The sequence below is a fragment of the Drosophila bipectinata genome, chromosome XR (genome assembly GCF_030179905.1).
Source record: "Drosophila bipectinata strain 14024-0381.07 chromosome XR, DbipHiC1v2, whole genome shotgun sequence".
NCBI classification, from domain to species: Eukaryota; Metazoa; Arthropoda; class Insecta; order Diptera; family Drosophilidae; genus Drosophila; species Drosophila bipectinata.
This window is the reverse complement of record NC_091735.1, coordinates 25,203,140-25,228,749: the sequence shown is the minus strand read 5'-3', so window position 1 is coordinate 25,228,749 and position 25,610 is coordinate 25,203,140. Positions and strand designations below refer to the sequence as shown.

At 47.6% G+C, this 25,610-nt stretch overlaps 5 protein-coding genes across 23 annotated transcripts; 3 read left to right on the top strand and 2 right to left on the bottom strand.

Moving 5' to 3' along the window:
• Window positions 1–315: 315 nt before the first annotated feature.
• On the bottom strand, window positions 316–8,552 carry LOC108123864 (probable phosphorylase b kinase regulatory subunit alpha). Of its 11 annotated transcripts, none has more exons than XM_017239246.2 (13): window positions 8,246–8,552; window positions 7,402–7,993; window positions 6,614–7,281; window positions 6,241–6,564; window positions 5,736–5,880; window positions 3,711–4,040; window positions 3,406–3,657; window positions 3,085–3,249; window positions 2,735–2,791; window positions 1,623–2,215; window positions 1,293–1,560; window positions 631–1,228; window positions 316–567 (listed from the first exon to the last, which is right to left on the bottom strand). In XM_017239246.2, exons 2-13 carry the CDS (start codon window positions 7,976–7,978, stop codon window positions 462–464), a joined length of 4,083 nt encoding a protein of 1,360 aa, XP_017094735.2. In that variant the 5' UTR covers window positions 7,979–7,993; window positions 8,246–8,552; the 3' UTR covers window positions 316–461. The 11 variants fall into 11 exon arrangements, with proteins under 11 accessions (XP_017094735.2, XP_017094741.2, XP_017094734.2 ...); XM_017239252.3 differs by having other exon boundaries at window positions 1,623–1,879; XM_017239245.3 differs by lacking the exon at window positions 5,736–5,880 and adding an exon at window positions 4,754–4,901.
• Window positions 8,553–8,958: 406 nt separating this feature from the next.
• On the bottom strand, window positions 8,959–11,050 carry Bx42 (Puff-specific protein Bx42). Its single transcript, XM_017239186.3, has 3 exons — window positions 10,679–11,050; window positions 10,060–10,620; window positions 8,959–9,997 (listed from the first exon to the last, which is right to left on the bottom strand). The coding sequence occupies exons 1-3, from the start codon at window positions 10,899–10,901 to the stop codon at window positions 9,138–9,140; spliced, it is 1,644 nt and encodes a 547-aa protein (XP_017094675.1). The 5' UTR covers window positions 10,902–11,050; the 3' UTR covers window positions 8,959–9,137.
• Window positions 11,051–11,253: 203 nt separating this feature from the next.
• Arfrp1 (ADP-ribosylation factor related protein 1) lies at window positions 11,254–12,240 on the top strand. The gene is made up of 3 exons (XM_017239187.3): window positions 11,254–11,436; window positions 11,554–11,806; window positions 11,869–12,240. The coding sequence occupies exons 1-3, from the start codon at window positions 11,344–11,346 to the stop codon at window positions 12,123–12,125; spliced, it is 603 nt and encodes a 200-aa protein (XP_017094676.1). The 5' UTR covers window positions 11,254–11,343; the 3' UTR covers window positions 12,126–12,240.
• Window positions 12,241–13,008: 768 nt separating this feature from the next.
• AP-1gamma (adaptor protein complex 1, gamma subunit) lies at window positions 13,009–21,461 on the top strand. Of its 9 annotated transcripts, none has more exons than XM_070276592.1 (16): window positions 14,097–14,313; window positions 15,215–15,484; window positions 15,564–15,625; window positions 15,721–15,862; window positions 15,928–16,116; window positions 16,181–16,419; window positions 16,480–16,556; window positions 16,991–17,008; window positions 17,597–17,853; window positions 17,921–18,516; window positions 18,581–18,719; window positions 18,779–19,064; window positions 19,123–19,635; window positions 19,686–19,829; window positions 19,893–20,000; window positions 20,062–21,461. In XM_070276592.1, exons 2-16 carry the CDS (start codon window positions 15,468–15,470, stop codon window positions 20,170–20,172), a joined length of 2,898 nt encoding a protein of 965 aa, XP_070132693.1. In that variant the 5' UTR covers window positions 14,097–14,313; window positions 15,215–15,467; the 3' UTR covers window positions 20,173–21,461. The 9 variants fall into 9 exon arrangements, 8 of the variants coding, with proteins under 8 accessions (XP_017094669.2, XP_017094668.2, XP_017094670.2 ...); XM_017239184.3 differs by having other exon boundaries at window positions 14,097–14,383; XM_017239182.3 differs by having other exon boundaries at window positions 14,097–14,383; window positions 15,128–15,484.
• Window positions 21,462–21,794: 333 nt separating this feature from the next.
• Window positions 21,795–25,610, top strand: fend (forked end). Its single transcript, XM_017239319.3, has 4 exons — window positions 21,795–23,034; window positions 23,315–23,380; window positions 23,547–23,789; window positions 23,931–25,610. The coding sequence occupies exons 1-4, from the start codon at window positions 22,810–22,812 to the stop codon at window positions 24,276–24,278; spliced, it is 882 nt and encodes a 293-aa protein (XP_017094808.2). The 5' UTR covers window positions 21,795–22,809; the 3' UTR covers window positions 24,279–25,610.

Genomic DNA, 25,610 nt, shown 5'->3' with positions numbered 1-25,610 from the left:
AATTTCGTGTCGAGGTTTTCATGCAGAATTGTGGAGAATCGAACTACAAATCGTTCAAGGTATCCCTCTTAAGGATCCGATCAAAATTGGTTAAGATATGGACGTCATTGTGGGCCATATGTAGAAAACCCCCATTTTACAAGGTCCCTCTAGAAAATTTTGAAAAAAATGGATCGAAAATTTCGTGTCGAGGTTTTCGTGCAGAATTGTGGAGAATCGAACTACAAATCAATCAAGGTATCCCTCTTAAGGATCAGTACAAAATTGGCCAAGATATGGACTTCCTTGTGGGGCATTCAAGAGAAAACGAAACAATTTTTGAAGTTCTGCATTAAATTTATTAACATGTACGAGTTACAAATTAAATTTAAAAAAGTTCTAAGAAATATATTTGATACAACATCAAAACTAACAAATCTCAAAGAGGGAGAGATTTTCAGGACCTTAGGACGCAGAGTCCTTTATGAAATGGCGCACTCCATCTCGCCGTGCTTTGGCACACAGTCCAGGACGAGGGCCACCGCCCGGGACATGTACGTCATGGTTCCGTAGCTACCACTGGGGGCACTGAAACGAAGTACATGCATGGGTGAAAGTTCTCTGGAAAGTCCAAGGTCACGCGTCGCTTACCTGTCGTACAAGTGCTGGCAGATGTAGGCTGCTCCGCCGCAGAGCAACATGCCGGAGGCTGCCTGCTGCTGCTCCTTGCCGTCCTTGATCTTGGCGCAGCACAGCGTGGCATCGCCCTGCACCTTACGCTGGTCCTCGAGGAACAGTTGATTGGCCTTGTGCACGAGGTGTTCCACGTAGATGATTCCGCCCAAAGTTGGCACCATGTTGTGCTCGGTCACCAGGGTTAGCACCATCAGGGCCTCCACCACCAGCTGTCGGTACTCGGGCTGCGGGATCTGGTTCAGGGCCGTCTCCACCTCCAGGGCGAACTTCAGCTCGCCGGGCGTCATCTCCTGGGTGAGACTCTGCTGCAAGACCCTTCCCTCGATTGCCAGGCCCTGGCACTTCTCCAGAACCGTCCACACGCGCGAATAGAAGTCCCTGGGCACCCTGTTCAGGGCACCGTCTAGACGGCGGCGTCGCAGCCACTGCCCCTGCCGGTCGTCGATGGTTGCTATCAGGGCATCCTCCCCTTCCGGATCGCCCAAGCCGATCTGGCTCTTCTTGCTGACGCGACTGCTCTTGCAGCTGACAATGGAGAGATTGCCGCGGGCAACTGGGGGAAATAAGAAGCAGACTTTTAGAGAGCAGATCGTGTGGATGCCGAAGCTGGAACTCACCACTGCTGACGGCGAACTCCTTTCCGCTAAGAATGTGGTACAGCAGGTTCTTCATCTCGAAGGGCGAGAGGTTAAGTAAATGCTCCGACGCCGCCTCGCCGTCGCAGTTGAGCGTGCGCGACAGCTCCTTGGCCATCACCTGGATGATGAGGCCCACGCGCAGGCGCAGCATCTCGTGGAACAGCTGCGGCTCGGTGCGTATGAACATGGCCAGGTATACCATGAGCTCCTGCGTCAGCATGGCCGTGCTTTCGTCGTCCCCATAGGCCTGCATAGCGGCAATACAAAGATGTACCAGGTGGGTTTGGAAAGTTGCTTAAGGATACTCACATCGTGGATAAGCTGACGCAGCTCAACCTCCGGCAGGGGAGCCGTAATGGTGTGCTCGTTGTTGGGCGGCATGCCCACAGTAACCTGCTTCTGTCGCACTAGAAGATCCGTCACGGCCTTGGCCAGGTCCTCCACCCGCTTGCCCAGCATGCCGGCCGTGTGTCGGACGAGGCCCCAGAGCTTCTGCTGGCACGCCTTCTCGTAGAGTCCTTTGAGCAGGTCGCGCACGGTGACGACGCGTCCCTCCTCCAGCATGCCTTCGGATTGGGAAGAATCGTTGTTATTATCAAGGTGGTGGCTGTTGCTATGGATATGGCTGCTGCTGCTGTTGCTGTTGCTATTGCTGTTGTTGATGTGACTAGAGTTGGACTGGGAGTCGGGGCTGATCACCTTGTGGCTGTGCTTGTGGTCGCTCTGGCCTCCGGCGCTGTCTGGATCTGGGGAAATCGTAGCAGCATCGATGATCACCGTGGGCAGCACGACCTGCGACCGGTTCTTCTTCGTTTCCTCGCCACCAGGAGCCTCAGCAACAAAACTACCACCACTACCAGCCAGTCCCAGCACCACCTCGTCAACAAACGCTTGCTCGAGTTCTTTTACCATTATCGGGTTTCGGGTTTCGGGTTACGGGTTACGGTTAGGGATTGCGGTTACGGGTATGGTTACGGGTTAGTATTAGTTGGAATTGTTGTTTCGACGGAAGTATGCAAGAGGAATGTTAGTGGGTTAGTGTGAATGGAGCAGCCGGGGTGTGCGTGTGTGGTGTGTAAGTGGGTCGCCATGTGAGTGTAGATGGGTTTCAATGCCAGGTCGCAGGCGGAGAGAGGAAAATAAAATGTTAAATAATTAAATAGTTTTTAAACCGAAATAGGATGAGTGTAGAATCTAGTTTTTGATGAAATAAATCAAGATGTGTGATGGAATCCATTTAATGCCACATTGATAGCGGAATAGGAACAACCAAAGGAACAGGAGCCAAATAGGATCATCCAGGAAAGTCTGATAAAATGTGGCGGGTGTGGGATTGGGAGAGAAGGATGGCTAAGATGGGATTCACGTTTCAAAAGCCCACACAACAACAACAATCAACACATAGGTTCTCCGGAACTTACCGGCGCTGTTATTGGCACTAGCATTGTCGTCCGATTTGTTTTTGAATCCCAGGCCGTCTGAGAAATGGATTCGGTTGCGAACACCACGGAACAAGACACGGGACGCAAGACAAGGACGGCAAAGAATGAAGAAAACAGTGATTCAATGTCTGGTCATTAACATAGTCCTACCAACTTATCCTCCGGCTACTACTAAGCCCGATGGACACCAGAGTGTGATATATATATGAGGGTGATCCCGGATGGAGTTACCTGGGATGTCTGAAACCCGTTTTCGGCTCACCAATATTGCTCAACTACCAGGCAGAAGCTGCGCCCTTAACCTAAAATGAGTATCATGCTGCGCTCACCCGTGTTGAAGTCCAGGCCCTGGGTGTCCACCAGGTACTGCAGAATGTCGCCCTGCTCCTCCAGGTTCTCCGTCTCCCTCAGCATGGCAATCAGCTCCTCCACCTCTGTGTCGGCAAAGTTGGTTTCCGCGCGATGGCGTTGGATGAGAATTTTTGGCACGGTTACTATCGGGTTTGCAACGCAATCGGTGGATAATCAATCGAAATCATACACAAAAGTTTATGCAAGAAATTAAAACAGAAAAGAACGAATTCGTTAAACGAAATTAAATAAAATAAATAAATTAAATTAACAAAATAGAGATCGGTTTGGAGACTAACTCTCTTGCTGGCGAACAAACTCGCTGCGCCTGTCGATCGCCGAGCGGTTGTTGTGCGGATCCACCGGGTAGATGTTCTCCCGCACGGAGAGCTCATTGCCCAGCTGCAGCGGGGAGCTGGGTCCCTCCTCCGGGGTGGTGGCAAACACACTGACGTGGCTCTGCTTGTTGGCCTGCAGCCAGGGCGGGGGAACAATCGAGGAGAGTCGGCGTTCGGTCAGAGGCGAGGGTCCCTCCATGCCCAGGTTGTCGGCTGCGGAAGACACAGATTAGAAAGGGATGGAAGAGGGCAGGTGTACTACTCACAGTCGACATTGATGGAGCGGGTCTTCTTGATGGCTCCCTTGCAGGACATGCGCCGCCTCAAGGTCCTGGGCCGAAGCTGGCCACCTCGGAGATTCATGGTGCTGCGGTTGCTGAACGAGCGAAGCAGGTGCTCCTCCAAGTAGGTCTGGACGTCCGGGTGCAGGCGATCCGGGTAGCCGTCCTCCGTGCTGCCCAGGAAGCTCAGGTCCGTGATGGCCGAGGTGTTGAGGAAGTCCTTCAGACTTCCCAGCATCACCCGGGTGCCGTTGATGTAGCCAGACTTGAGTTTGCGCATGGTCTGAATCATGGCCAGCGGTATCTTTTCCTGATCTGTTTTGAGAGTGTTGTTAGCTTTACTTTGAGGTGGATGGTTGGGTTCAAATGATGGCGATGCAGGTGATCTGTTTGGGATGCGGGGTCTGTTTGTTAGAAGCGTGGCTTACAGGCTAGGACTTAGTCACACAAAATAGCCGTACAATCGTTATATACAGTTTTCATCATAGAGGCCAACACCATCAGCAATTGGTTCTGCGTGCTTCTAGGGAAAGGGTTATGCACAACCATGGAGTAACCTTGCCCACGAAAGCACGGATTAAGGCAGAGGGCTGTGTTAGTTTACTTGGTAGCTTGCGTTTAAGTAGTTTCTCTAGAGGATCACATTGGGCCTGAACTTTGGAGTGGTCTAGTTAGTAGTCTAGTTAGTTTAGTATATGGGGTTCCTTTAGGTTTAGGTCATTCAAACGGAGATAGAGACTGTGTCGAAGGCCGGAGAAGCAGTCAGGACGTTACTGAAGCAGACACAAGCGGGATTCAAAGGTCGGGTGTGAGTAGCATAGTAGTGTAGCATATAGTCTATAGTATATATCGTATATATCGAGTGGATCTTGGCTCTGAGTGCTGATTTTGCAGGAGTTGCTGGAGTGCAGAGTGGGGGATAAGAGGTAAGACTTTCGGGGGAGACCTTGGATTGAAATTTAGCATGTGGCTATGTATATCGAGATGGGATCGGTTTGGTTGGTTTGGTTTCGATAATGGGTAGTTACCTAGCATATAGTGGGTTGCCATTAGTGTGATTGTCGGCCTGCCCAACATGTGGCGCCAATTGTTGGTCAAGAAGGCTAAATTTGTGGTAAAATTGCTGGCAAGCAAGTCGGGATCGCGTGTGGTATAATATTCTTCATAGTCGATATGCTGTGTGTGTTTATGTTGCAGTATGTTGTTGCAGTTTGCGGTTTGCAGTTGTTGTTGCAAGTATTGTTGGATTTGTATTGATTGTGTTGTATTGGTTGCATTCGAATTTCATTGTTATTTCAATCATCGAATTGGATAAAATAAAGAAGAGAAAGGATTTGTTTTGGTTTTATTTTTACACTTTTTTAGATATGCATTTTGGCCAATTTTGAGGAATGGAAGTAGGGGGAGAACGGAATTCCAGAGCAGCTCATGGGGGCAAACTAAATAATAATAAATAAACTTCACTAAGATATCTAAAAATAAATGGTATGGTGAGTTATGATCGGTTTCTATATGGTACAGTGTGTGTGTCCGTGCGGATGTAGTCGCTTCCATAACCAAACGGAGAACAGTCTTCTAAGAATTAGCAAAAGTAAGACTACGAAGGGCTGGCCCAGGGTCCTGGTACGGCCCAGGGTCCTGGTACGGCCCAGGGTCCTGGTACGGCCCAGGGTCCGGGCACGTACGTCCCAGAACCCCACGCCCCGGCCCATTCATTCACAAAAACCATAGGTGCGCGTTGTATGTTTGTGTGTTTTTGTCAATTAACTAGTTAATTAATTTAATAATAAAAAATACCAATACCAAAAGCAAACCTCTGCCGATTAATCAAAAAACAACAAAGAGCAAACTAAAAAACTTAAAAGGAGGGGAGAACACACATCGGTGGCGTTGCACACCTGATTAATAGGGGTTTAATTATAGAAATAAATAATAAGTCAAGAGGCATGTAGAGTGATGTAACGAAAAAGTCTTGCGTATTGTGGTTTCTACTCGCTCCGGCGGACCGACCTAAGTGGATGCGCTTCAGCACCAGGGTGACCAGGGGACGACCCAGCAGATCCCAAGCGGACTTGAGGAAATTGATCTCGCCCTTGAGGATGTCGATCATGAGTTCGTTATCGGAGGCGATATAGAAGCGCGACAGGTCGGCGAACTAATACATATGGTATAAATCAAACGAGGAATAAGTCAACTATAAATTCAAAGGATCAGGGTTGCAAACGGAAGGATATCTATAACTGCATAAGAGATACTACTTTGAGATGCGAAATCAGACTTGAAATCATAGTTGTGAGCTCAATAATACGTCAAATATAAATCATAATCATCAATCAATAATCATCTTGCTAGATATTTAATCAAAAAATCAATCAGTTACTCATAACACCCCATTTGCACCCCTGAAAAATACAGTAAAATAAAGTTTAAAACAGAATAGAGGTTGGGGAGAGAAAAGGTTGGCCGGGGTTCAAAGAATTGTGGGGACTAGGCGGGTCTGGGAACTCCAACTTACCTGCGGGGTGAAGGCAAAGATGCGATCCTTGAGAGAATACAGCTTGCTGGTGCTGAGGATGCCCACGTCGCGCGACTTCCTGCCGCTCAGGCCCAACTTTCGGTTACGACCCAAGTAGGTGTACAGATGGCTGAGCACCCGGGCCGGCTGCACTTCGATGGGGGCCACCTCGGCTATGGTCTGCACATGCAGATCATGCTCCGCCAGCTTGTCGCGAATCTCGTTGTCCTCGGCAATAATGACCACTTGGACGACCACGTCTGGCTTCTTCTGCGCGCCGAGGCGTCGATTCAAAGGATCCAGCTCGCCCACGGCCAGGAAACCCTAAAAAACCGATGGTTACTGGTGAAACCCATGATTACGAATCGCTTACCTCCTGGAGCAAGCGTCCCAGGATGAACAAGGACTGGCCCCACAAAAACGGGCACCGACCGACCACTTCGCGGACCTGCGAGCCCGGCTTTTGGTACTCGAAGCCCACCAAATCCTGGGGCACCGCGTAGCTCTCCGGCACCAGCAGTATTCCGTCCTCTGATCGAACCATGATCTTCTCCAAACGGTCGGCGTACTCCTGCACCGCCCGCTTGTCGCTCTGGAAGGCGTGGAACAGGATCAGATAGCAATAGAAGAGCGGCCACTCGCACTCGATGTTCTCAAACATGCGCAGCTCCCAGCGCTCGTAGTAGAGCCTGGATGGATCTTCTTTGGGAGTGCGGTAGCCGTCGCGCAGGAACCGCTTGCAGCCGTACTTTCCCTGCAGCCTGGAGAGGATCGCGTCTTTGGTGTTGTGTATTAACTGGGCATCGTCCACGGCGAAAGCAGGGAAGCCGATGACGCACAGAAGTCCCGAGTCGAGCTCTTTAGAGTTGGATTCGCGAGGAAGCATCGATTGGAGCACCGCCTGACACTTATGGGCTTCGTCAGCCAGGACATGGATGACACTGGCGGGACCACCGCGGGCCCCGAACAGGTCCAGCTCGTTCATGGCCTCTAGAGCGGCCTTGGCCATGCCAATGGAGCTGGCATTCAGCTCGGGTTCACCTAGAAAGACAGTACAGTTAATTCAATTGAACCCACTCAAGAATCGGAACTAAATTGGCAAAAATACAGAAATGAAATCGGACTCATGTTTGTTATTATAGCATATTATTGTATTTGTACCATGATTGGTTTTGTCGCCTCGCTCCCAGATTCCATAGTCCGGTATAGAGTAGGCCGACTCGATATAGAAGACCAAGTTCTGGATGAAGGACACCTCGTCCAAGGAAAAGACAATCTGCAGCCCCGAGGCCGTCATCTGGGCGAGAATTAGAAGGTACAGGGACACAGCATCGATCTGCAAGTGACCCCACTCGTTGTCGCCCACGACGGGCAAGCCATTTTTGCTGGAGTACTTGGCGTGCAAGGAGTCGTACGGACTCTGGGTCATCTTGAACTTCTCCACCTTGTCCTTTTGGTTCATCATGGCCATTAGGAGGCCGCGCATCAGCTTAACGCAGCTCTGTTCGAGCTCGTAGCACTTGGCCCGATCCTCGTCTTGATCGGCGATCTTTTTGTAAGCCATGGACAGTCCCCATACGGCCAGAATGCAGTAGACATTGTCGCGGATCCAGGCATGAGAATTCACGTTGGAGGCGGGGAACAGCCCCGTCACAGGTTCCTGGTGAGCTAGGATTAGTCGGTGGACTATGCGCTGGTAGTAGTCCAGGCGGACTCCAGAATTGCTCCGAGAACGCATTGTGGATTTGGTTCTCTGAAAGATTGGAGGTTTTAGACTCGTTTTTAGCCACGCCTATATTTACAATTTAATATATATGTCAGGGTTTAGCTTATAAATAATATAAATTGAGGGACATGCTGATCCGAAACCGTAAACACAAGCTAGATGTGACCACCCATCAGTGTCCGGACCAGGCGGAGTTCCTTTGTTATTGTTATGGGGTTTTGGCAAGGTACACTTGTGGTTTGCACTTGTTGTTTACAATCACCAGCCCGCTAAACTTACATAACGGCCTCGGTTCGGCTGGGATCTTGTGTTGTTGTGGGCCCCGCACAAGCAGGAAGAGACGCTGTCGGAGGCGCCTGCTGTTCACCAGCTAGTGGAGCAGTCGTGCAGTCTCCGCTCGCTTCCTACTCGGCTAGAATCCGCCTCCGTGGCGCATCCTATGGGAAAATAGTCCAGTGGAGTTATTAATTGCTCTCAATCTATGTTTGGTGGTTGGCGAATCACTATTTAGGGGTAAATATAATAATTAAACTGAATCAAAAGTCAACTCAATGTCACACCCAGTGTGACCAGTGACTGTGCAGCGAAAAAATACCGCCTAGGGATGACTTATTTGACTCCCGATTTAATAATTAGTTTCTTTATATTTTAATTGTTTAATTTGGGCTTAAGGATAATTTAAAACTACCAGATTTTAATGGGCAGGATCCTGCTCCCCTTTTGAAAACTACTAGCTTTTCAATGCGAGGCGCCAAATTCAAAAAACGTTCTGTTATCACATGACTAATCAATAAATTCAATAAAATAATCAATAATATATACAAATACTTGTTTATTTTGTGACTTGACTCGATGGTGTGTTTATTATTAAACTTTAAAAGACCCGAGATGACCATTAGATTATAGTAATGTTATCTCGGATCTGTCGCCACCCCGTAGAAACCCTTAGACCTAATATGGGACATAGTCTTAGGCCAATAATTTAATGTAGCTTCTATGAAAATGGTACATATTTGTATCTATATTTATTTTGTAGTTTCTATGGAAAACCCCAGAGCGTCCTGTGATTACAATTGAAATTCTGCCCAAGTCAAAGAAGTAGTAAAGAAAAAACTGTTGATGAAAATCCAGATGAGGAATCAATGTTTGTAGCCATCCATAAACATAAGCTTTAGTCACGCCTGCTGCGCTTGCGGTCTGAGTGGCTGCTGCGCTCGTTGTTCTTCTCCTCCGCCCTTTTCGGCGCCTTCTTGGCCATGTTCAAGAACTGATCCAAGCCGAAGGGATCCTCCTCTTTCTCAAACTCCACTGGGCCGCTCCGTTGGGCGGCAGCCGCCTCCCTGGAAGCGCCGGAGAACTGCTTATCCGGCACGAATCGCTTTGTATTCACAATGGCATCTAGGTCACCGCCGTAATTATCGGAATCTGCTTGTTTGCTCGGCCGATAAATGTGGGCGCCCAGTGTGTTGGAATCACGCCAGGGCTTGTCGTAAACATTGTAGGCCTCGTCATCTCCGTATCCGGAATCCATACCCTTGGTGGTGTTGAAGAGGCGCTGATCGAATAGTGTCTCTCCATTTCCGGCACTTTTCGCCGGCAGGCCGAGAGCGATCTGCTCGGATATGTCGCGTTCTCGTTCGCGCTGAAGTTTTGTTCGCTTCTCGGGAGCCGCCCGCTGCAAGTTGCGATCGCGTTGTCGTTCCCTTTGCCGATCCGCTCGTAAATCACTGCGTTCCCGGGCCTCAGAACCGCCAGCCCCTGAACCGGATGGTTCGGCTCCCTCGGGGTTGCGCAAGCCAGCTCTCTCCTCACGCGCCCTTTGGGCCATCAAGCGGAGCATATCCTCCTTCTTTTCTTTCTCCTTCTGAGCCAGCTTTTTCTCCAGCTGGGCGCGCGCCTCGACGGCTTCGCGAGCTTTACGATCGGCTATGTACAGGGCTTCGGCCATCTTGGCGAACTTTTCATTGATGTGGACCTGCTGCAGTCCACGTCCGTCAGCAGCCAGACGCTTATCCAGAGGAATCGTGTAACCTGCGAGACACGACTATCAGTTAAAAGAGGAACAGAAAGCATTCAAGCCACTTTCAACTTACCTTTGGCGTTCTTCCAGTTTGATATGCAGGGAGGTATTTTCCACTCCTTTTGCTCCTTGACCGTCACCTTCCGGGACGGGGAATGGAGCACTGGAGCAGGCGGCGAGGGTGGTCCTCGAGGTATCTTTTTATTGATTCGGAACTTGGGAGGCTCCATGGGATCCAGCTGTGCCTCTACCATTCGGATGACCCGTTGCTTGGCCCCCGAATTGAAGGCATCGCCCTGCTGCGACGGTGTGTAGCGTATATACTGGGCAGGACCTGCTTTCTGGGCGTGGCGGACGGGCAGGGCGGAGGTAATCTTCTGGTTGGTCAGCTTTTCCAAGGCCAGACGTGTCTCCTCAGTGGTTTCAGCCACCGTTTCCTCATCCGGCCGCAGCAGCTCATCCGCATCTTCGGCCAGAACTTCTGCGGGCAGAAGCTGCGAAATTGAGGAGTACACAATCTTATCCTTGCCATGACCCTGCCGTGCAATAGCATCGTATTTCACTTTGCCCTTGTCATCGAGTCGAACGGCCAGGGCGTTCGATTTCTTGCCCACATTTCCCGGGGCACCGAGACCTGTGGAAAATGGTGGGAAATGTAGTACGAACGAACCCTTTCTGGATGAACATCTTACCCAGTGGGTACTGCGCCACATGGATCTCAGGGAAAGCACCTCCATCCCCGAAATCAGCCTCCGTCCGAGGTATCCAATCCTTGCGCTGCCCGTACGGTGGCGCTGCAATTTTGGCGGACACCAAGGCTCCTATCTTCGGGGCTCCTTTGGCTGCTAAGCGACGCTCGTCTTCGCGATCCCAAATCGCATTCGTCGGAGTGGGCAAAAGGCTCGACAGCGACATGACTGCGGGATCTTTTTTGGCTTTCTCGCTTTTGTTGAAGTTTTAGCAGCAGGCAGTAAATTTACAATGGAATTTGTGGAAAAACACGCACGCATACGAACACAGAAGCCTGTTAGGATTGCCAGGTTTGTCACTGCCGAATACGGTCATACTTAGGAATGGGAAAGTCGAAAGGGACTGTCCACTTGGTTTATGGAAACTAACCTATTAAGAATTTGAGGAAATAATTTGATTTTCATTGATTTTAACCAAATTTTTACCAAATATTGCTTTTATTTTTATATATATTTTATTTTTTATAGTGTTTATGGTGTTGTTTGATAGGAAAATATCGATATAGGTTTTTTAGCTCTACTTCAAATGCCATCACTAATTTCTTAGGCGACAACAAAATTAATATTTATTTATTATTGTTATTTGCAAAAAGGAGACAGTATTTACAATGTACGCACTGCTCCATGGATTCTACAAATACATGACACAGAAGGACGACTACTGCGTGGTAATCCTCGGATTAGACAATGCTGGAAAAACGGTACGGCTTAAGACACGTCTTCGTGTATAAAACTGAATGTTTAGCTGGCACATTTGTGCAAATATAGACAATCACCATCGACGATTGAATATTAATGCTTCTTAACTACCCACGCAGACTTACCTGGAGGCAGCAAAAACAAAGTTTACCAAAAACTACAAAGGACTGAATCCTAACAAGATCACCACCACAGTGGGCTTGAACATTGGAACTATCGACATTCAGGGAGTGCGCCTCAATTTTTGGGACCTTGGTGGACAGCAGGAATTGCAATCCTTGTGGGACAAGTACTACCAGGAGTCGCACGGTGTCATCTATGTTATCGACTCCAATGACCGGGAGCGTATGGACGAGTCTAAGATTATATTCGGTAAAAACTACAAATGGACTTGTTTGAAGGCTCTCTCAGTAACCTTTCAACTCTGACCCTAGACAAAATGATCAAGAACGAGCTGCTGTCTGGAGTTCCGCTGCTTATTCTAGCCAACAAACAGGACCTGCCTGACGTGATGGGTGTGCGCGAGATTAAGCCCGTCTTCCAGCAAGCCGGAGCTCTGATCGGCCGTCGAGACTGTCTCACCATTCCCGTGTCAGCTCTTCACGGCGAAGGCGTAGACGAGGGAATTATCTGGCTGGTGGAGGCTATAAAGCGGCATGCGGTGGTGCGTCCACCACGGGAGAATGACTAGCCAACAGCCCGATAGCTCGCCAAGCGCCATAGCTGCACAACGTTTTTCATGAATGGCTTTAACAAGAATTGTATTTTTGTACTTTTAAGGCTAAATTACGCTTAATTGATATCTAGGGAGATTGTGAGTCACTGTGTATACATATTGTTATGAAAGCGGCAGTTTGTCGCATCCCCTCATTAGTGCAGTTTAAGTGCAACGATTTAGATTAAGAAAAAGTAATCTGGAAAATGGGAAATAGCTTAACCTATTTAAAAAAATATATATTTATAGATCGCTATAGTCAAGCCGCTACCACCTTGGGTCGGTGGTGTTTTAGAGTTCCCATTAAAAGTGTGTTTATCTTTACCTACCTACTTTATTTGTAAAGAAGCCCCTTCCATTTTCCGTTTTTTTTACCTTAACATTTCCATTGATGTGTAATTTCAGTAAGAACTTTTTTAATTTATAATTGTTATAATTTTGACGGTTAAACAGATGTAATTGTAACTTTATCCTTTAAATATTTCGAAAATGTATAAAAAGTTTGAAAAGTTGAACTTTCCAGAGATCGTCAAGATCGTGGCTAACGTAAACTATGGTAGTGGGTGGGCTCTAGGTTTCCGTACCAGTCGGGAGAGTGGCCTGCTATCTAAAAGTGCTCCGCTCCCTTAATGGCCAATGGCGGTTGTCAATGACACCTTTGCTTATCCGTGAAAAGAAACGACCAGCCGGTATTTTGTGTGTTTCTGTTGGCTCTCACGGTACTGGCACGGCACAGAGCATTATCAGTCCATAGATAAGTGGGCACTGTGCTTTACCGAGCTGTGCCACCAACAAAAATGTGCACGCTCAACTGGCACACCGCTTTGGTTGCACTGCCTCTGCGCTTTGCCAGTCTTCCGCAGGAGTTTCCACCGCTCGGGCCGCGCCGCAAATGATCAAAAAATTCTAAAACTAAGAGTCGAGAGAGAGAGGAGCCGAGGCACATTGGTGCGGTTTACTCCGTGCTACCCGTTAGTGTTTATTAGATAACGCATAAGCATTTTTGCTTATCGCAGCCATTCCCCCAGTGAGAGTTTTAGGTTTCGTGGGAGTTTAAAGTGAGGATCCAGTAGCAACGCACCATGTATCCGTACTACGAGCAAGATTGGAGCGTTTTGCCGCCCGAGAATAACCGCAGGTGAGTGCTAAGGAATATTATTCAAAATTGTGTTTTAAAATTAAATTATTGCGCCCTAGTGTGGCCATATGTATGGGTGTTTTTAAAAAGTTCCTTTAAAAAAACAAATCACTACTGCTCGCTAGTTTTTAGTGCACCACTTTCCGCGTTATCTATTTCCTATTATGGCATGATACAGCTAATAATCTTGTAAGCGTTTTGGGAGCGAAGAACAACATCGCCATATGGATGATACCGACGTTTTATCTCATTCAGATCTTGGGTAAAATAAACAAATATGTATGTATATTTGTTTATGAAGACATAGTTTAAAACCCCGACAAAATGATCGAGGCCCGATCTTGAAAGGTTTATAAGAAAGCATTCCAATGTCTGATATTAAATAACTATTGTTATTTTAATAACAAGAAAAAAAACTAAAATGACTAATAGTTCCACGACGCCAGATAGCTTTGTCTTTTTGTGGCGGAAGAACCGATACTATCGCTCTGAACTTAAATTAGGGATATTCATAGAAAAATAGACATATTAAAATAAAAAAGGATGATGTTTCCGGCAGCAAAGTCGTTTAATTACGTTAATAAATAATGACTTAAGCTTTGCCTAATCGGAATAGCTTATTCCCAGTGATGGGCGACTGCTGATAAGTTTTTAATCTATCGCAAGACTCTCTAAACGATAGTGCCAGGGCAGGGTTTTCAACCCATCTCTAAGTGGCCACCACTAAAACTATCGCAATAGTCTCTAAAATATCGATATCGGCGACCTGGCCATCCCTGTCAACATAGTGCTTGCGATGTTTTTGCAACACATCTCTAACTGGCATCCACTACTACTGTTGCGCTCATCCAACTCTTCTCCACGAACGATTTTTTTTTACTTGTTACGTTGGTTTTGTGGAATTAAAGTTGCGAACATCCAGCGAACGCGCCGCGAGACTATGTTCTAACCTTAACGACAGTGGAAAGCCGCTGTTTTGAAAAGACATTCCAGCAAATAAGACAAGTGGAAAGCCCAAAAACAGTTGTGTGTGTTGAGTTTTTTTGTCGCGTTGTAAAATTTTGCATTGGAAGTTGACGGCGACGCGGAGTGGCAGGTGTTTATAACCCTACAACCGGGTGATCAAAAGTGCCGAAGTGTGCAGCACACACCTGGCCAGAGCATGCAAACCAATTTTGTTGGCTGAAACCCACAACTGGGATTTTCCTGGCCCAAAAAAGCATACGCCAAGTTGCGTGTGTGTGTCAGTCGCGGGTGTGTCTGTGTGTGTGTGTGCCTTGTATCTGTGTATGGGTCTTCCAGTGAATCGAATAAGTTTCTGAGACATCAGGAAGACTTACGGCCAAAATCTGTTGAAAACAGCCCCATAAAATACGTAATAATAAAAGAAACGCTTGGCTAACAGTGACAGTTGCGTTTTTTTAATTTTTGTGGGAAGTAATTAGTAAAGATACATATTTATGTTGCCACCGATGACGGCAGCTGTTTTGTTTATGGCCTGCCCAGTATTCGGGCCACAACATTCTGGCCAGCCCCAATAGTTGTAGGGTCGGGTCCACTTGGTCATTCCAGTTCCGTGTCGGTGTGAAGTGGGGCTGTGACATACATATTTAATTCAATCAATTTGCATTGCGCTCGGAGATTTGTCAGCGCAGTTAACACCGTTTTGAGCTTTTTCTGTCCAATTATTAAGATCATGAGTAGTCTGGCTTAAACGCACACACAGACGGCACTTTGAGGTAGCGCACTCACACAGACGCACGGATGTCAGTTTCATAACAACAGAGGTCAGCTCTAATTCATACATTCATTGCATGTGCCCCCTTTTTCTCAAGTGTAGTCGGGGAGTGTAGGAGAGAGGGGCTGCAAAAGTGCATCGAAAAAAGGCGGCCGGCAGCTTGCTTGTTTACTGACGTCAGTGTGGCAGTTTTTAGCGTATTCGTGGGCGTCAAGCGATCTGCAGAGGAGCTCTATTGCCACGACTCTCAGACACCAAAACATAAACAAACACAAGAGAGCGCGTAGACCGGGATAGACCGGGAAGGTATTAGCGATAAAGAAACCCAAAACCATAGAGAAAACCATCAAAACAAATAGAATAAAGCGCGGAGCAGAGCCACGAGGGAAAAGCCGAGCAAGCCAGCTGCTCCACAAAGTGATTCAACGTTTTTGCCTTCACAATGAACTCTGAGCATGGGTAACTGCCTCCTAACTCCCTCCTCCCGACCCAGACTGTAACGTTCGATAATGTCTAACCGTACACATTTTTTCGACAGATTCAATCCTGCCTTCAATATGGCCACCATACGGCAAGCTTTCACAGAAGCGGTGGAGAGAGGTAAGCCACAGCCGCGCCAGGGGGCGAAGTGCATCGGCGGGGCATTCCCCAACGAGTCCCACAATTAATACGTGCCTTCTTTGTTCCGCCCACAGTCAGAATGCCCACGCCCACACGCTTGCGCGATCTCATCCGACAGATACGCGCCGCCAGAACCGCGGCCGAGGAGCGGGCGGTAGTCAACAAAGAGTGCGCCTACATACGGAGCACGTTTCGGGAGGAGGACTCCGTCTGGCGGTGAGTACAGGCCGACCCCCTGCCCCTATTATCCTTCTCCAAACTAATGCGATGTACTCTGGCAGCTGTCGGAATATTGCCAAGCTGCTTTACATACACATGCTCGGCTATCCGGCTCACTTTGGCCAACTGGAGTGCCTTAAGCTGACGGCCAGCACGCGGTTTACAGACAAGAGGATCGGCTACTTGGGCGCCATGCTGCTGTTGGACGAGCGGCAGGATGTCCACCTGCTCATCACGAATTGCTTGAAGAAGTAAGCTAAAATTCTGTCATGAAATGAGATCGGAGGTTTTAATATCCACCTTTTTTCCTTGCAGCGACTTGAACAGCTCAACGCAGTTCGTGGTGGGACTGGCACTGTGTACTTTGGGAGCCATTGCCTCGCCGGAGATGGCCCGCGATCTGGCCAGCGAGGTGGAGCGGCTCATGAAGTCGCCGAATACGTACATCCGCAAGAAAGCGACGCTCTGCGCCTTCCGCGTCATTCGCCGAGTGCCTGAGCTCATGGAGATCTTCTTGCCAGCGACACGGTCCCTGCTGAGTGAGAAGAACCATGGTGAGTGTGGCTGCTCAAAGGTCTTTTCGGCTACGAAGCATAACCCTTCTATTTCTGTAGGAATCCTGATCACTGGCGTAACGCTGATCACCGAGATGTGCGAGAACAGTTCAGACACGCTGATGCATTTCAAGAAGGTAAGTTGACGTGGCCATAGTGGAGGGACGAACCAGGTCCAAGCCCAAATCAAACCAGAATCACCGGCAGACTTACCTACTTCATCTGCGGCGGCGGCTACTATGGCCGTCTTTAGGGATATTTCTTAATTTTTTGAATTCAAATAACGCCTCCAGACGGCTTATAGTTCTTTTTTAACGAGTAACGCGCCCATTTTGTTAGCTATACCCGATGTATGTGTACATATACTTCCCGTTTTTGTCCTAGAATCTCTATTCCCCATACACTCACGTACGAAAACATAATCCCCGTACACATGCCGACCACCCACCATATTATTGTTTGATCGAATCCTGTATATTTAAAATGTATTAACGCTTGTTTGTTTTTGATCGAACTCGAATACCTCGCAAACACAAACGCAAAATGAAATTTGTTGTAATATACTTGCCAGGATAGCGGAAATCGAGAGGTATGATTGTTGTGCCTACCTAGAATATACTTGTCTCCCGCCCTCTACTCTACACTTACACACAGTATCTATAAGCAAACGCGTCCAAAATGCAGACTGCCTATATGTATATGTTTCAGAGCGCCGATCAGTGCAATATATGGTTTATGTGAAGTTGCTGTCAAAGGAGCCATCACACTCCAAGTGTCCAATTTGACAGCAATTTCCGCCAATAGCTCTAGCTGATGCCGAAGATGTGGTGTCTGGAAGGTGCTTTTAGTATCATAAGCCATCAATGCCTGGAAACATACACATTTCACAGCAGAACCCCACTCTTGGCCCTGGCTAAGCGCAATTTTTTGGCAAGACTCGATATCCCTCATGCAACACACACACACACTCCTGTTTATTACGTTTTTTCGTAGACGCTTCGTCACTCGAAGGACTCGAGTCGGGCCTTAGTTCCTTTTCTTCTCCTTGGCTTTCTTGCACTCCTCCAACTTGTACAGTTTATACCCCTTCACACGCATAAGCACCACTTGTGTTTCTTTATGTCTTGCGAGTGCTGTCATCCGTCCCCTAATACGAAAACGAATTGAAACCCCCCAGATTGTGCCGAACCTGGTGCGCATCCTGAAGAACCTGATACTGGGTGGCTACTCGCCGGAGCACGACGTCAGCGGGGTGAGCGACCCGTTCCTGCAGGTGAAAATCCTTCGGCTGCTGCGCATCCTCGGCCACAATGATCCGGACGCCTCCGAGGCTATGAACGACATCCTGGCTCAGGTCGCGACCAACACTGAGACGAGCAAGAACGTGGGCAACACGATCCTCTATGAAACCGTACTTTCCATCATGGACATCCGGTGAGTGGGCTGTGACGCTCAAAGTCTGAAGTGGCTTCCCAATAACTCTGTATTCTCCGCTCCCCAGATCTGAGGGCGGCCTGCGCGTCCTGGCCGTCAACATCCTGGGTCGTTTCCTGCTTAACTCGGACAAGAACATCCGATACGTGGCCCTCAACACCCTGCTGCGGACCGTGCATGCAGACACCTCGGCTGTCCAGCGGCATCGAACCACCATCCTGGAGTGTCTTAAGGACCCCGACGTGTCTATACGGCGCCGTGCCATGGAGCTCTCGTTCGCTCTGATCAATGCACAAAACATACGTACAATGACCAAAGAGCTACTGCTCTTCCTGGAGAAGGCCGACGCCGAGTTCAAGGCTCAGTGCAGTTCGGGCATGATCCTGGCCGCGGAACGCTACTCGCCGAACACGCGCTGGCACCTGGACACGCAGCTGAGTGTCCTCATCGCGGCCGGGAACTACGTGCGTGACGATGTCGTCTCCTCCACCATACAGCTGGTGTCGAGCAGCCCCGTTCCGGAGCAGACGTACATCACGAACCGGTTCTGGGAGTCACTGCAGGTGGCCAATCACTGCGAGGACAAGCAGCCCTTGCTCCAGGTCGCCGTCTGGGCCATAGGCGAGTATGGCGACCTCTTCATGTACGGAGCAAACGAAGACGGTGAGTGGAGTGGGGTCTGGAGGCAGCCCGGTATCTTATGTTGACAGCAACCTTCCATCCCCAGAGTTCGAACGGCCCACTGAGAGCGATCTGATCGCCGTGTATCATAAGTTTTTAACCTCTGCTCAAGTCTCGACCACCAGTAAGCAATATGCATTGGTCTCCCTAGCGAAGCTAAGCACCCGTCTGCAGCAGTGCGTGGAGTAAGTGCACCCGCCCCAAGTCCTATAACCCTTATCGCTGACTGTTATCTTTTCTGCAGAGAAATCCAAGCGCTGATCACCTCGTTTGGCAGCCACCTCAACGTGGACCTGCAGCAGCGTGGCGTGGAGTTCACCCAGCTCTTTGGCCACTACCAGCACCTGCGCCCCCCGCTCCTGGAAAAGATGCCGGCCATGCAGATCAGCAGGATAAGCTCACAGAACGGCGAGAGCGGCGGCGGGTCCTTCGACGACAACAGTCCGGACGTGGTCGAAAACGGCGTCGAGGGAGACTGCGGTGGACACTCAATAATCGAAAGCAATATGAACACTCTGGGCGATAATACGGTGAGTGCAGACCCTTTAAAAGATTGGGATTTGTTTACTCAATTGGAGACCATTGCAGAACATTCTACTTGATTTGCTGGGAAGCACGGACCTGTCGGGCGGAGGCGTAGGGGACTTGGTAGCGGCCACGGATCTCTCAAATGCCGTACATAAAAAGAACTCGCGGAACGCCAACGATGTAGTGGCTCCGGCTTCCCACAACCAGGATCTGCTGGATCTACTCGATCTGGACGTGTCGGCCGCGTCCATGGCGACGACGGGCGTGCCTCCGGGCGGCGGGGGTGGAGGAATACTGACCCAGGCGGAGGACAACAACCAGAGCAGTGCGGCGAACATGAACAACATTCTCGGTGGCCTGGATCTGAGTGGATTCGGCTCCGGCCTGGATGGCTCGGCCAGCATAGCCACAAACGGAAACGACCTGGGCAGCATGCTGGGCGGCCTGGGCGGAGGCGCTCCTTTGGCGGCGCCCGCTGGCAGCACCGGAGGAAGCAACCTCATCGACGGCAACTCTGGTGGCAGTCTTCTGGGAGATCTGAACCCCACAACATCCTCCAACAACATAGTAGTGGTGAGCAAACAAACATCCATCTTTGGAAGGTATTTCATCTGCTTTTATAGCCTCCTCAGGGTCCTCGAATGACGGCGCTGGACAAGGACGGGCTTCTGGTGCAGCTGGTCGCCGTCTGGGGCAGTGACTGCATGCACATCTACATGACCACCACAAACAGCTCTGAAAACACTCTGGAGCAGTACTTGCTGAAGGTAAGCGTCCCCCGTGCTCTTGATCTGAGCGGGAAATGAGATTCCCTTTTTTTTACTTCCCAGGCGGCGGTGCAGAGAAGTTTCCAGTTGCAGATGCTGACTCCGTCCGGCTCTCTACTGCCTCCGGGCGGGGTGATCACGCAGGAAATGCGAGTGGTGGCCACGTCGAATGTGAGTTATCTTTTTCATGTTATGTGTTTATTCTTAAATGCCTCTGTATGTACGATTGTAGGCGACGTTGCGAATGCGACTGCGCATACAGTACGCGCTCGATGGACAGCAGCAAGTGGAGCAGACGGAGGTGAGCGGATTCCCGGAGCAAAATTCGTCGCTGGCCGAATAGAACTGCAACTGTATTAAAGCCGAATCGGATTAGCCCAATATCGAAAATTCAAAAAACCAACACCAGCAGCAGCAGCAACAGCAACACTAGGACACCCTTTGGTTGTCACACATTTCTTGTAAAATAAGTTAACAAACACACATATGTATACACACACCGACACGTCCACACAATTGCATCTAGGTCAGGTCAGGTCAGAGCAGAGCAGTTTTCGAATTGGAGCACAGTGTTTGTCGGACTGTTTTTGTCGGATTGCAGGACATTGCAGGCTATAGCCAGCCGGACAGGGCAGAAAACCCATCTCTCGAGCAGGAACGCCGAGCAGAGCAGAACAGAACAGAGCAGAGCAGTTAACTTATATATATATACGGCTATTTTTTCTAATTTATATCTATATATAAACACACTACTTGTTAAATCAAATTCATTATTTTTATTATGTTTGGATTATAAATATTTTTTTGTAAATTTGTATTAATCGTGTGTAAAAGCTCTTGTGTGGAAAAGACAACCTTCAGTTTTAATTTAAGACAATAAAAGTCAAACTCACTATTCCCCGATGGATAATGGCAGCTGGCAGAACAGAACAGAAAATATATTAAAGAGTTATCTAGAAAAGAAGCATTTAAAAGGATAGACCCAGACCCGGTAACTGGAGTAGGATTCAAGCGCGATTCAAGCAGTCTATTTGTTACTTCTACATATAATGTTTTAATTAAAATATTCCCAATCTGCTTTTCCTCCTGACATTCAAATTGTTTATCCCGCTGCATACCTATAGTATTTATATTTTAATATATACATAATAAACACATAACAGCCAGACACGCGCCACCATGCAGATAAATATTACGTATTGTTATTTCGTGTGTGTACGTACTTAATCGGAGGATAAGCATCAGCAGAGAGTCAAAAAAAACCAATCATAATCCAGAATGCACTGTGATTATTATGTATATTTAATTGTAATTGGAAGAGGAGGAGGAGGAGGACCAGGAGTAGAGGAGCAGGACGCAGCCTAGAACTAAATCCTATTACTTTCCGTTCAACAGGACGACGATTGAGGAAAGGACAATTTATTAAATATTATTATTATTATTATAACTGAATTACACCTCTGTATGAGAAGGAAGGAGAGCGGTATCTTTGGAGTAGAGCGAGCGAGAGGGGAGAAAATTAATAATATTAACATATTGTACAATACATTATTATTTTTGTATCATCATTTCCTTTTACATACTTATTTGAACCGAAATAAACAACCAATTTCGTTTAATCAAAGGAAGAAACCGACACTATTTTTATTTATTTCTGGTCGCGAGCAGAAAAAATTGTAAACATTCTTAAAATTCGGAGAATTTTATGTCCGCGGTCAGTCACCCGATGTACAAGTTGGCGAGGGATGCGAAGCAGTTTGCTTTTAGTTAATAACAATGTTATTTTTAAAATATTAACAAGGAAAAAAGATAACAGTAGTTAAAAATTATTCAAAGTTATTTAAAAATTACCTAATAGGCGGTCAAATTTTAAATCTGGCGCTAAGAACTATCGAAAAGTCGATAGACACCAGACAAAGAAATGTCCGTACTATCGAAAGGGGTCTCCCATCGCTAGCGCAGATACCGTTTCAGTTGCGGGGAAGCGCTCTTATCATTCTATCTTCCAACAAGACCAAGTCGCTGAAGATTCTGTGCGCGGACAGTTTTTGGAAACAAAAGTTTCTCGCTAATTTGTGGCCCCCCAGTTACCTTGCAAATTATCATAGAGTGCCTGCGGTGTCGCGTTTCAAAGGCGTCGCACATTTGATACGGTCGTCGAATTTTTAGCGAACCCTCCCCAAAAGATATAGGGCGTATGGCCAGATTGGCTTTTTCTTGCAACCACTTTGTGTTTTCGCGCGTGTGTTTGTTGTTGCTGTTTCGTTGGTGTACCCTTTATTTATCCTCCCTCTATTACATTTTTTTACACGTGTGTGCTTGTTACCTGAGAGGAGACGAGCCGAAAAGGTGGTGCTCAAATAACAAAGTCAAACAACTGGGGCATTCCTGGCCCCACTCGGCCGCCCACTCCGCCGCCAGCCACCAGCTATCCCCGCCCATAGGCAGCCAGAAAATGAAAAAAAATAGCAACCAAACATAACAAATAAAAGGAAACGACAGCGGAGCGACACAAAAGTAGAACGAGTGGAAGGGGGGGAAGTAGCAACGATAACTCTTTATTTGTTTGCCTTTTCTGTATCATCCTCGCGCAGCATGTGATGCTGCGAGATATAGAGAGAGAGACAGAGAGAGTGAGAGTGAGCCCTTGCATCCCATATATTGCTGTTGCTGCTGCTGCTTCTGCTGCGATTATTATGTCCCAGCCCCAACAACAATCCCAACAGCACTTGATACGAAAATAAACAAACAAAATCAATCAATTAATCAATCTGCTGAGCACGCCCACGCCCTCGCCTTCGCCCTCGCCCTCGCCCACACCCACGCCCAAAACCCGAACGCGGATAACCGGATACCTATACAAACACACTCGAAGGACTGACGAGCTAACGCCCACGCCCATCGACACAGGAGGGAGTGTCGGGCCGGACAAGGCCGGGAGAGGAGGAAACAGGACACAACAGAGGCTCAAAATAGTAACATGTTCCATTCGCTGGCTTTCATAACCTGTGCACTCACCGCCTTATCCCTGGCCCAGGGGGAGGCATCGGGATCGAACTCGGGAAGCGGTTCCATGCCGGGGGCAGGGGCAAAACAATCCCTACCTGCATTGGTCACCCCTGCCCCTACCCCTACTGTCGTCGCACTGCCCATTGCCGGCAGCAGCAAGCAATTAAGCAGATGCCACCAGAGTTGCTATCAGCAGGTAAGAGTCGGTGAACCCAGAACCCAGAACCCAGAACCCGAACCCTGGTTATCACAAATCTGAATCGGTAAAGAAAACAACCACCTACTGTTTGGGCTCATTACCGACTGTGTCTTTCAGAGATATTTCACCATTCTGATATTTCCGACAGTTTCTTTCTGTACAATAATCCCTATTTGTCACGCCAGTTGGGTTCTATTAATCTTTATCCAATCTTATACAGTCAACTACCTTATCGCAATTCCCTTTAAAACGATCTCAAATTGTTCTCTCTCTCCAGTTCTCCAAAAGCCCCAATGGCTGGCACTACTGCAGTGGTCCGGATGGGTCTGTCGATTGCACAAAGGTAAGTGTATTATTATAGGCCCAAAAGGTCTCTTAAAGGATGCTTTAAAAAGTTAAGATTTCTTTCTTGAGAGATGAAGAAAGTGGTGGTAAAGTGCCCTACTTTATGTGCCTTTTCCTTTCTTTGGAGTGTGTCCTTACTCTTCCTCTTTTTGGACTTTTTGCAGTGCTGCCAAAATCTTATGTCGCCCTTCGAGCTGCGGGTGCTGAAGGCCCAGCGCCAGGTGTCCTTGGTCCTCACTGACATTGGCTGGGACGAGGCAATAGCCAACGCCTCGCGGCAGTGCCTGATCACTTGGGAGGTCTCCGGCGGAGGGCTGATTGGCAACCTGCTGACGGATACGGCCTGGGCGGAGCTTTCCCTGTGGCCGGACACCGTCTACAACATCCAGGTCAAATGCAAGCACCGGGTATGTCGTGGAGCTGGCACGAAGCTGTTGTTGCTATTGGGCACAAGTGCTCTGCCACTTAGCAGCGCAGTGCTTAGCCTCTTGAAGAGTTTATTTATGGCTCGGTATATCAGTATCTGTTTCATGCTTCTCGCTTTTTAGTTCACTGGTGTGACGCGACGCTCAATTAAGCTGAATGTGGACACCAGTCAGTTGGTGGGCACGACCACCAAGACAACGAGTGCTACGACCAGGAAGCACCAGTCTCAGAAGAGCCGCAACCATGCAACCGATCGGGTGTACATCATAAGTGCCCTGCCGCCGCCCAGCGAGCTCGGTGGCGTAGTCTTTCCGGTGTTCGGGGCACTGACCTTCTTCCTGATCCTGTTGGTCATGTTCCTCTTCCTTCGTCCGCAGCGCAAAAGGTTTCCCCTGGACTCGGACACCACCACACTAATTGGACGGACATCCTCGCGAAATTCGCTGGACTCCTCCACACTGCATGTCTGAAGCGGGCAGCTGGATAATCAAAAACAAAGGAACTTTTAGTCGTATATATTAATGTCTGACTATGTGATATTCTGCATCCAAAAAAAATCTCGAGCGAAGGTCGAAGGATTCTGTTCGTAGCGCCTCCCTGTTCGTTTAATTTGTAGGTCAGGTCGAGGTCGAATCAGAAGATTAGGAGACACGCAACGGTCGCTCAACTTAGTTTAAGTTTTATCCTTCCGCCATTTTGTAAAATTTCAAGCCAAATCAAGCGCGATTCCAAACCACTCCAGGCGCAGTCATAACATATACATATATATACATCTACACGCATAGTAAACCAAACATAGATCTATATATATATTTAAAATATATTAACTCGACGCATTTACAATATATATCTACATATATATCCTAGTTATGCAGCAGCCGGACATAGATACAAATACCAGTACAGATGCTAATATAGACGGAGGAGGTGCTGTTGCTGTTGCAGTTGCAGTTAAAAAGATATGTTTACGATTTATGGTTATATGTATTGTATATACAGACTAAATATATTCTAGCTTAGGGGCAGCAGCCAATCAACTACATACACCAAACTAAATGCAACAAATTGCTACAAATTTTTTGTCAATCGTCGTCGCTCGCTTGCAAACATACAAAATTTATGAAACATTTTTTTAATTGTAAGGATCTAAGGATATAACAAGAATCACTTTTCCATTTTTTCATCTCTAAACTTATCTCCCAATTTAGAAAAAGTCATCCAATTTGGAACAGCAACTAAATGAGAATACAACCTTAACTAAATCAAAATAAAATATTTTTCAAAATTTGTAAACGTTTATACACATATATTAGCTAAATTGTATGAACTACAACAAAAAGTAAACTAAAAACGACTTATTGTACTTGAGAATGTATAAAAATAGGCGAACAAAGCCACAAACTAAAACTAACTAAATACTGAAATACTGAAACAAAAGTACACTATTATTTAGAGGTTACAAGTTTAAACTGAACAAAAGCTTCGCTACGCAAAATGCCTGTAAATATTTTAGATTTAATTTTCTTAACTTGTGCATATTCCTTTCCATAATACTCCTAGTTTGGGACAATTGTTTTTATGTTTTTAGATAATCCATTAGATTATGTGTTAAATTGGTGCAACCAGTTTTTGTGTTTGTTATTTTCGCTAGCAGTCTACTCCAATGGTTGTAGTATAAATGAGTAAGTTCCGCCAGTATCCGGACGCGAAGAGCATTTTTAATATGAAATTCTTAAACTCAATCAAGTTTTTTCCACTAGTGTAATAAAGTCCATGAATAAAAGACCTAAGATTAATTCTAA

What these genes read in the sequence shown, in the direction of transcription:
- AP-1gamma (XM_017239179.3), top strand. Translation starts at nt 13,232, where the DNA reads ATGTATCCGTACTACGAGCAAGATTGGAGCGTTTTGCCGCCCGAGAAT. An exon ending in ATCACGAATTGCTTGAAGAA is followed by an intron (nt 16,117 to 16,180) that starts GTAAGCTAAAAT and finishes TTTTCCTTGCAG; the next exon opens with CGACTTGAACAGCTCAACGC. An exon ending in CTTTCCATCATGGACATCCG is followed by an intron (nt 17,854 to 17,920) that starts GTGAGTGGGCTG and finishes TCCGCTCCCCAG; the next exon opens with ATCTGAGGGCGGCCTGCGCG.
- Bx42 (XM_017239186.3), bottom strand. Translation starts at nt 10,901, where the DNA reads ATGTCGCTGTCGAGCCTTTTGCCCACTCCGACGAATGCGATTTGGGAT. An exon ending in TGTGGCGCAGTACCCACTGG is followed by an intron (nt 10,621 to 10,678) that starts GTAAGATGTTCA and finishes CATTTTCCACAG; the next exon opens with GTCTCGGTGCCCCGGGAAAT. An exon ending in AAACTGGAAGAACGCCAAAG is followed by an intron (nt 9,998 to 10,059) that starts GTAAGTTGAAAG and finishes CGTGTCTCGCAG; the next exon opens with GTTACACGATTCCTCTGGAT.
- LOC108123864 (XM_017239245.3), bottom strand. Translation starts at nt 7,978, where the DNA reads ATGCGTTCTCGGAGCAATTCTGGAGTCCGCCTGGACTACTACCAGCGC. An exon ending in TCTTTGCCTTCACCCCGCAG is followed by an intron (nt 4,902 to 6,240) that starts GTAAGTTGGAGT and finishes AAACACACACAG; the next exon opens with CATATCGACTATGAAGAATA. An exon ending in GGAGTTCGCCGTCAGCAGTG is followed by an intron (nt 1,229 to 1,292) that starts GTGAGTTCCAGC and finishes TATTTCCCCCAG; the next exon opens with TTGCCCGCGGCAATCTCTCC.
- fend (XM_017239319.3), top strand. Translation starts at nt 22,810, where the DNA reads ATGTTCCATTCGCTGGCTTTCATAACCTGTGCACTCACCGCCTTATCC. An exon ending in ACCAGAGTTGCTATCAGCAG is followed by an intron (nt 23,035 to 23,314) that starts GTAAGAGTCGGT and finishes CTCTCTCTCCAG; the next exon opens with TTCTCCAAAAGCCCCAATGG. An exon ending in GGTCTGTCGATTGCACAAAG is followed by an intron (nt 23,381 to 23,546) that starts GTAAGTGTATTA and finishes GACTTTTTGCAG; the next exon opens with TGCTGCCAAAATCTTATGTC.
- Arfrp1 (XM_017239187.3), top strand. Translation starts at nt 11,344, where the DNA reads ATGTACGCACTGCTCCATGGATTCTACAAATACATGACACAGAAGGAC. An exon ending in TAGACAATGCTGGAAAAACG is followed by an intron (nt 11,437 to 11,553) that starts GTACGGCTTAAG and finishes CTACCCACGCAG; the next exon opens with ACTTACCTGGAGGCAGCAAA. An exon ending in CGAGTCTAAGATTATATTCG is followed by an intron (nt 11,807 to 11,868) that starts GTAAAAACTACA and finishes CTCTGACCCTAG; the next exon opens with ACAAAATGATCAAGAACGAG.